The sequence below is a fragment of the Arachis stenosperma genome, unplaced genomic scaffold (assembly GCF_014773155.1).
Source record: "Arachis stenosperma cultivar V10309 unplaced genomic scaffold, arast.V10309.gnm1.PFL2 arast.V10309.gnm1.Scaffold_100028, whole genome shotgun sequence".
Lineage (NCBI taxonomy): Eukaryota > Viridiplantae > Streptophyta > Magnoliopsida > Fabales > Fabaceae > Arachis > Arachis stenosperma.
The window spans coordinates 1,028,490-1,038,169 of record NW_026651370.1 but is presented as its reverse complement, the minus strand read 5'-3'; the positions used below and the strand labels follow the sequence as shown (position 1 = coordinate 1,038,169).

General features: G+C 38.4%; 1 protein-coding gene across 1 annotated transcript; it reads left to right on the top strand.

Moving 5' to 3' along the window:
• Positions 1-6,760: 6,760 nt before the first annotated feature.
• On the top strand, positions 6,761-7,660 carry LOC130959951 (altered inheritance of mitochondria protein 3-like). Its single transcript, XM_057885347.1, has one exon. It carries the CDS (start codon positions 6,761-6,763, stop codon positions 7,658-7,660), a length of 900 nt encoding a protein of 299 aa, XP_057741330.1.
• Positions 7,661-9,680: the final 2,020 nt, after the last annotated feature.

The following is a 9,680-nucleotide window of genomic DNA, read 5'->3' as shown; positions in this document are numbered from 1 at the left end:
TGGTTATGGAGTTTTCGAATAATAATAATAAATAAACAGAAAAAAAAGATAAGTGTAAGGAGATGCTTTGTCCCTATTGGATCTCTGCTTTCCTACTGCCTTCCTTCAATCCTTCTTACTCCTTTCCATGGCAAGTTTTATGTTGGGTATCATCGTTGTCAATGGCTACATCCCATCCTCTCAGTGAAAATGGTCCAAATACTCTGTCACAGCACGGCTAATCATCTGTCGGTTCTCGATCATGTCGGAATAGAATCCATTGATTCTTTTGCGTTTGTCATCACGCCCAACAATCGTGAGTTTGAAGCTCGTCACAGCCATTCAATCCCTGAATTCTACTCGGAATACCACAGACAAGGTTTAGACTTTCCGGATTCTCATGAATGCCACCAACAATTCTAGCTTATACCGCGAAGATTCTGATTAAGGAATCCAAGAGATATGCGCCCGGTCTAAGGTAGAACAAAAGTGGCTGTCAGTCACGCGTTTATAGGTGAGAATGATGATGAGTATCATGGATCATCACATTCATCATGTTGAAGTGCAACGAATATCTTAGAACAGGAATAAACTGAATTGAATAGAAAATAGTAGTAATTGCATTGAAACTCGAGGCACAGCAGAGCTCCACACCGTTAATCTATGGTGTGTAGAAACTCCACCGTTGAAAATACATAAGTGATGGTCCAGGCATGGCCGAGAGGCCAGCCCCCAAAAGGTCTAAGGACTAGGCGTCCAGAGATACAAATACAATAGTAAAAAGTTACATTTATACTAGACTAGCTACTAGGGTTTACAGAAGTAAGTAATTGATGCAGAAATCCACTTCCGGAGCCCACTTGGTGTGTGCTTGGGCTGAGCTTGAGCTTTACACGTGTAGGCTTCTTTTGAAGTTAAATTCCAAGTTGTAACGTGTTTTTAACTCTGGTTTGTGACGTGTTTCTGGCGTTTGACTCCAGAATGCAGCATAAAACTGGTGTTGAGCGCCAGTTTGCGTTGTCTAATCTCGAATAAAGTATAGACTATTATATATGACTGGAAAGCTCTGGATGTCTACTTTTTAACGCCATTGAGAGCGTGCCATTTGGAGTTCTTTAGCTCAAGAAAATTTATTTGGAGTGAAGGAAGGTCAAAATCCAACAGCATCAGCAGTCCTTTGTCAGCCTTCTATTAGAGTTTTGCTCAGGTCCCTGAATTTCAGCCAGAAATTATCTGAAATCATAGAAAAACATATAAACTCATAGTAAAGTCCAGAAATGTGAATTTATCATAAAAACTAATGAAAACATCCCTAAAAGTAGCTAGATCCTACTAAAAATTACCTAAAATTAATGCCAAAAAGCGTATAAATTATCCGCTCATCAATGTTCAACGTAGTCATTGGATGCCAGCCAGAGTATACTCTCTTGGGTCTCTAATCCACAGATTCGCATCGTCTCTCCTGACAACAGAGCATCCGACCCCGTGATTAGGATCTTCGTGGTATAGGCTAGAATCAATAGACAGCGTTCCTGAGATCCGGAAAGTCTAAACCTTGTCTGTGGTATTCCGAGTAGGATCTGGGAAGGGATGACTGTGAGGAGCTTCAAACTCATGAATTTTGGGCGCAATGACAGTGTGCAAAAGGATCAATGGATCTTATTCTGACACAAGTGAGAACCGACAGATGATTAGCACTGCGGTAGCTGTACCTGGTATTTTTCTTCCGAAACGAGAAATCCGACAGTTGATTAGCCGTACAAAGACCGTAGCCAGACCATTTTCACTGAAAGGATCATACAGCTTGCCATGGAAGGGAAGACGCATGATTGGATGAAGACAATAGGAAAGCAGAGGTTCTGAAGCAATAAAGCATCTCCGAACGCTTATCTGAAATTCCCACCAATGAATTACATAAGTATCTCTATGTTATTTTCCGTCTTATCTATCTTTTAATTATCAATATCTCATAACCATTTGAATCTGCCTGACTGAGATTTACAAGATGACCATAGCTTGCTTCAAGCCGTCAATCTCTGTGGGATCAACCCTTACTCACGTAAGGTATTACTTGGACGACCCAGTGCACTTGCTGGTTAGTTGTGTAGAGTTGTGAAAAGTGTGATCACAATTTTGTGCACCAGTGACTTAGGTTTGGGAAGTACTATGGATGGACTAGCTAAGTGAGTTGGTGGAATGCTATACTGACGATGAATTTCAGATGTTGAGAAATGATGATAGTTATGATGAGTTTGATACTTGGGGATGAATGATGAATGATGAACTTGGTGGGTGTAAGTGATGATCACTGACTTGACTATATTACTGATATGTTACGATTTGGTATGATGCTATTTTCCTGGCAAGGACGGCGGTTAATCCCACTTGTCGAGGTTGCGGCACCGGCGTAAGGACGGTGGCTAATCCCACTTATATTGAGATGTGAGGTTTGATGCTGAGTATCTCGCTCGCATCCTTTCGAGTCACAAGAGTGTGCCGGGAACTATATCCCTGGATAGTGTGCTGGGCACTATATCCTTTGGGTACCAATTATTCGTGACCGAAAGGCGATATCCCAAGGGGATATGTCGGGTTGGCAGTTGAACCGGCAAGTGATATCATGGCCAATAGGACAAGAATTCATCTTGTGCATTTTCTATTTGTTGCTTGGTTTGCCTAATGGCATCTCTTTTGCCTAAATGTATAACATGCTTACTTTCTTCCTGAATTTCTTGCTGTAAATGTATATTACCTGTGTTTTACTTGCTTGCACTTATTTGTTTTTTCTACTAGGATTGAAGAGGCTCGGTAGGTAGTAGTGATGGGATCGCATGGAGGATAGGTTGGCGAAGACTGTGGGACTGTAGTGATCTGTTAGAGTTAGAAATCCCTTAAGATAGATAACCCTTCTATGGTTTAAGTTTTTATTATAAGTTGAATATCTTTATTATCGGTGTGAAGTTCTAGGATTGCCATTGGCGTCTGGGAACCTTATATCTTATCTATTAGGAAGTGTTACCATATTGATAACCTCCGATTCTCATACCATATGTTGTTATTTTTCAAATGTAGCTCGCAACTTACCTCGGTGTGTTTGCAGAATGGTGACAGAGCGGAGGATCGCTTTTATCTTTTGTATTTTGGTTGTTTTGATGTAGTATCTCTCTCACTTTTGTATATTGCACTAGTTTCCTTATAGGCTTACTTTGAGAGACAGGATGTTGCTGTTTTACTTTAAAAACTCTGTTGCATTCTGTTTGAGCTAGCCGTCCTAAACTCCGCAGGCCGTGTCTAGGTCTCTTTTGTGTGTGTGTGTATATATATATATATCTTGTATCTATGATCCTTTTTTACCTTTACGCGTTAAGTTATCGTGTGGCAACGCTTCGCACTTTTGTATCTCTGTTTTTTGCGTACCTGAGCTTTATTTCTTCATTGGGCTTCTAGTATCTTATATCCTTTTATTATATATTATTGTATGAGCTTTAGAACTTCCGTGACGCTTTGTTATCCTTTGCTTTACCGCTAGATGTAAGGCTTAGGGTGATAGGGTGTTACAATCTCCATCTCCTTATGATACTTTTCCACTGACTTAGAGCCTTGGTATAACCTTTGGAGCTGTTGACGTAGCTCTCTGTAGTAGCAATATAGTACGAACCACTAGCACATAACTTTCTTGATCTTCTCCCATTATTGAATTGGTGCTTTTCCAATCCGCCTTCTATTTTTCTCTAACTCATCCCACTAAATAAGAGAATAATCTAAGAATTCTACACCTGCTAACCTCACCTTCTTCATCTCAGAATAGTTATAACAGTTAAAGATTAGCTACACCTTCCATTTTCATTCTAGTACGCCTTAGGATGTTAATTTTGGGATGCGTATTTTGATAGTATTGATGTTACTATAAAAATCTTCCTGTTGTTTATACTGCCTGGATCTGGATGAAGCCTCCCCCTTGGACTCCTTAGAATTATTGTAAACAGATTCTCGGGAATACACTCTTCTAGCAGAGGTTCAAGAATTAAACCTCAAATCCATGTCATTATGAGGTTGTTGAACTCTTTCAAGTACACCAGTGATGGCTTGGAGTTGGAACATCAGTTTTGGATCCCGAATCGCTTACTCTTCACCTGTCACAGACTGGTTTGGATTTGATGCAGTGAATAACTTGCAAGAACAAAATTGCCTCTCACACTCTCCTTACGTGTATCGCTCGAATGAGAATACTCGTGTTTGCACTCAATTTGTGACTTTTCTTTTTCCTTTTTTGAGCTTCCCACTCTTATCTTTTTTCACACTTGGATTGATTTTAAACAAATTGCCTTTAGAAATCAAGGAAAAGAAATACCAAACTAAGATAACCTTAATGCTACAAAATTTCAACTTGACAAGAAGAATACTGAGAGTATGTGACAAATAAAACACGGATATATACTTTTCAAAGTTTAACAGAAACTAGAAGATTTCTAATTCCAATTGATACTCAAAGTAAATTGACATAATACTGAAATTTAGACTCTGACAAAAAAAATGAAAATTTTGAATTCCATGTCCCAAAGTAATATGAAACACATCTAAAATATGGATTTTGAAAAGTTAAAAACAATGGCCTTGTATAATTTAAGAATAACTCTTCTATTTTTTTTTTTGAATTTTTTTTCGAATTCTCCTTTTTTTGTTGTTTGTGTTTTTTCTTGAAATCTTTTTGTTTTTCTTTTCTAAATGTAACTCTAAAGTAAATTTCTAGAACTAGAAGATAAAACATAGAGATTAAATAAAAATTATAGAACGTGTAGATAAATAAGAACTTAACTACGACATATAACTAATACCAAATAATAAGAAAATACTGACGAAATTGAAAGGAACAAGAAAAGACACAGCAGAAATACAAATAGAATGCAAAAATAAAACTAATAGAAAAAAGAAATTTTCCTACTAGACCTCTTAAAAAAACTTGTTCTTAGAAATCTAGGTCACCAGAAGAGTTTTCCCTACTAAGCCTTGAACGAACTTGTCTTTGATATCCTAAATCAAAGGGTTAAAATTGATAGAACAAACACTAAGAATTACCTTAAACTAGACCATTCAAATTTCTTCATGCAACAAGCAAAGCAAATCACTCACCTCACTTGATCACTGATAAACCCTAGAGACGCGCACGCGTGCATGACGCGTACGCATCAATTGCTGCACGTGATTTATTAAAAGCAATTCGTGGCCAGCGATTTCTGAGGCAATTTGGGCCAAATCCAACTCATTTCTGATGCTATTTCATGTAGAATTCAAGCTTGGGCAAGAGGGGAGCAATTGTTTGAAGTTGTAGCATCATGTAGTTTTGTTTCTAGAGAGAGAAGCTCCCTATTCTCTCTAGAATTAAGGTTCTTAGGCTATTCCCATCTTAGATCTCGGTCCAATTACATGTTTTCATCTTGTTTCCTTCATGAATTCTTGCTTCTACACCTTCATCTTCTTAGTTTGTGATGTTAATTTTACTTTTATGGCTCTTTTATGTTCATGCATTCATGTTGGATTTTGATCTCTTTTAATGCAATTTGATGTTTGATGTTCATTTAATTGTTGATTTAAGTTGTTATTATTGTTTCCTTGCAATTGGTAGTTCGTAGATTTAATATTTCTTGCACTTTTACTATGCTTTCCTTTTATACCCACCAAGTGTTTGACAAAATGCTTGGTTGGGCTTTAGAGTAGATTTTGAGCATTCTTGGCTTGGAAAGAGTAATTAGGCAATCTTGAGTCATGAAAACCCAACCTATGTTGGTGATCTATAGTTGTTAGCTAATATTGTTTCTATTGACGCTAATCTTTTGCTAATTCAATTAGTAAGTTGATTAGGACTTTTGGATTGAGATTAGCTAGTCTTATTAGACTTTCTTGGAGTGTGAGGATAATATGATACCTTTTTCTATCATCCGGGATGATGTAATAAGATAAATTCTTGTTTATTATTGTGATATGATTGACTAGTCTGTTTTGACGTTCTCCCTATGTGAAGATAACATGATACCTTCTTCCATTTGTTGGAGTTGACTAAATAAGATGAATTAATCATTATATGACTAGGATAGAAAGCCTATATTCTCAATCTTTGCCATGAATGTCTCTCTTTATTAATTGCTTCCTTTAAATTGCTCACTTGATTTACTTTTCTTGCCATCTACTTCTTGTCCATTTATTTTCTTGCCCCTTTTATAAATCAAACCCCTTGTCCCTTTATAGCCAATAATCATTCACTTCATTGCAATTCCTTGTGAGACGACCCGGAGTTTAAATACTTTGGTTAATTCTTATTTGGGGTTTGTTACTTGTGACAACCAAATTTTTTATTGAGGATTGTTTGTTGGTTTAGAAACTATGCTTGCAACGAGAATTTATTTGAGAAATTCTAGACCGACACGACAATTTCCTTACATCAAAATGGCGCCGTTGCCGGGGAGTTGCAATGGTGCTATGTTATTGGCTATTGTATATATTGTGAATAGCTTGAAATTTGGTTTGTTTGTTAGTTTTTGCTAGTTGTAGAATTTTTGTTCTCTTTGTTTGTTGTTAGCTTTTGTTTTTATTTTCTCTCGTCACTATGAATTCTCATCCTTTTGGCTATGAGCATGGTTACAACTATGTTGTAGGAAATGGAAGCTTCAATGGGGATGTGCATCAAGAATTTGGAGATCAAAGGTGGGAGGAGCCCCAGGCTTATGGACAACTTTCTTGGCAATAACCTCCTTCCGAATCGAGTTTGACAAGAGTGCTTGGGGACATGACTACTCTCCTCACGGAGATGCGCAAGGAACAAAAAGCATTTTATTCCATCCAAGCCGTTCAAGTGCCACCCCAACATGACTACTCTCCGGACTCTTATGGGTATAATCCAAATTCTAATGCATACCAATCTAATGTGTGTGATGACCCTTATTGTGATTGTCAACCACAATCATCATATGCATATGAACCCCCTTCTCAATATAGCCCTCCACCATACTCACAAGCCTCATACCACAATTCACCTCCATATGATCCTAACCCATACCCACTATACCAACCACCATATGAACCATATCTAGAGCCACCACCATTCCAGCACCAATACTCCCATGAACTACAAAGTCCACATACACCACCTCAAGAATTTCACCAATATGAACCACCTTTCAATTACAATACCCTTCCCTCAAATAATGAACCCTATCTTCCACCATCACCTTCCAATAAAGCCCTCATGCTAGAACTGAGAGATCTTGAATCTTGTATCTTAAGGCAACACGAGGAGGATGAAAAGAAGTTTAAGGCACTAAGAGCCAAGACGGCTATCATGGTAGAAGCCATTAGCAACATAGTCTCATCCTGCCTAAGCTTGCGCAATCAAGGCACTCCCATTGTTGAATGTGGAGAGGTAACCAAAGAGCTTAGTAAGGGAGTGGAATTGGAGCTTCAAGGTGGAGAAGAAGAGTTAAAGCAAGAAGTACAACAAGAGGAGAAGGTAGAGATGATTGAACCAAAGGAAGTAGTGGTTGGAACCTTAGGATATGTTGAGTACATAAAGAAATCACAAATTGTAGAGCCTTCTTCCATGGAGTTTGAAGTTGATGTTGAGGGGGAGAGTGCACAACCTCCAAGGCACAATGTGATTGAAGAATGGAAGAAGTGTCCCAAGAAATAGGGCCCTCCTATTTATGATGATTCCGCATCAACATACGATCCTTTTGAGTTTGAAGAATCCTTCCCCATTGGACTTGGAATTGATGATGAGGTAGATTTCACTAAACCTCCTATCTATCATTTAAGTGATGGGGAAGAGATTGAAGGCATTGGTAAAGAAGAATGGGAACTTGAGGAAGTTTGGCAAGAGGTAAAGCTTGAAGAATCTTGCCAAGTGGTGGAAGCCTCTAGGAGAGGATGGACGGGAGTAGAGCGCGCCTTGTCAAGATCATTAGGAACTCTTCCACCTAGGTTGTTATCTAATCCTTCATTCGAGTGGGTAAAACTTCTAACTCTTAGCTTTATTATCCCACTTGAATTTGGTTTGCTTGAGACAGATGGCCAACTTAGAGCGCTTTGCGGAATTAAGTGTAAGAGGAGGATGTTTAGTGATTGGCGTTGTAAGTCTAGGCTCATTATGGTTGAAGCTTCAAGGAGCAAGGGTTGGACTAGTGCTCAATTGGATAGGTCTAGGCGGGTAGTTTGGTGCCTTGGTGAGAACTCATTTTGCTTGCCACCCGGAGGAACTTACCGTGATCAACTCAAAGACGGGTGTGAAAATAAAGTGTGGGATCCCGAATTACAAGAGGAGGATCAACTTTGGGAGCCCATGGTTTATGAAGAACTCCATCAAAGCTTGGAGTTATTAACGTTGAATGATAAACCACAATGGAAGTCCAAGCATTGGTGGATGTTCAAGGATGGATTCAAGCACAAGCCACCTTGATGAGAGCTCCCCATAAGTCCAACTTAAGGACAAGAAACAAAAGTGCTAGGTGGGAGACACCCCACCATAGTAATATCCTTTCATTTTTCACTTTTGTACATATTAGTAAAATAGGTTTAATTTCATGTTTTGATTGATTTGTTAAGTTGTTTGGTAGTTTAGTGTGTTAAATAAGGTTTCATGATGTTTTGGTAGTTGTTTGGAGGTTTGGAATGCTTGGTTTGGTACAAAAACATAGAAAAATTTTGAAAACAGAGCACCAACCCATGCGTACGCGTCACTCACGCGTACGCGTGCCCCAAGCAATTTCGACCATCCACGCGGACGCGTCACTTACATGTACGCGTGGATTGAAAGTTTCACCCTTCCATACATTTCCCCGAGAGTTGTGCCCACTTCATGCCAATTTTGGGCTTGAGGCACAACTATACCCACGCATACGCATACGCGTCGCCGCTCCAAATAACTCATCACGTGTACGCGTCGTTGCCATTTCATCCATCCACGCTTACGCGTACATGATGCGCACGCATGGATTGTCCTGTTTCACCCACCTTCTTTTCTTCTCTTCTTTCCATCTCTTTCCTTCTTCTCTTCTCTTTCCACCCTTTAATCATCATCCAACACTACCAAACACCATCCATAACCATTTCTTTTAGTTAGTTAGTTACTTGTTTAATTAGTTTAATTTTTCATTTCATTTTCTATTTTCATTATAACTGTTGGATTATTAATTTTATTTGCCGTTTATTGCTGCTTAGCATTAACTGATGCTATTTTAGCATAATTGTTTTTATCTTTCATTGTTGGACTTCATTGTTGAGGTTATATTTGTTACTTGGTTTTGAGTTTTCATGTTTAACATTCGCGAACACCAAGTGAATGTTACATTGCCTTTAAGCTTCTTAACTCTTTTGAATTGCATGTTTTGGCCACCATGCATTCATCATCTATTGCTAGGCAATTGTATATTATCATTGTATTTTTTTTAGGTGATGCTTGTTTGTCATTTACCTTTATTCACATCACTTATTTCATGCTTTGAGATTGTAGAATTGAGAAATTGGATCGAAAGCTTACCTAGTGACATATTTTTTAGCTTTGTAAAGCTTTGTGGACCATGATTGCTATGTGATTGATTTCCACTTCTATCTTCCTTTTCCTAAGTTCCATAGCATCCATGTGTCTCACCTCTATGTCACTTAGGTGTTGCAACAACTTTAATATGTGTCATTGATTGTTATGTAAGTTTCAT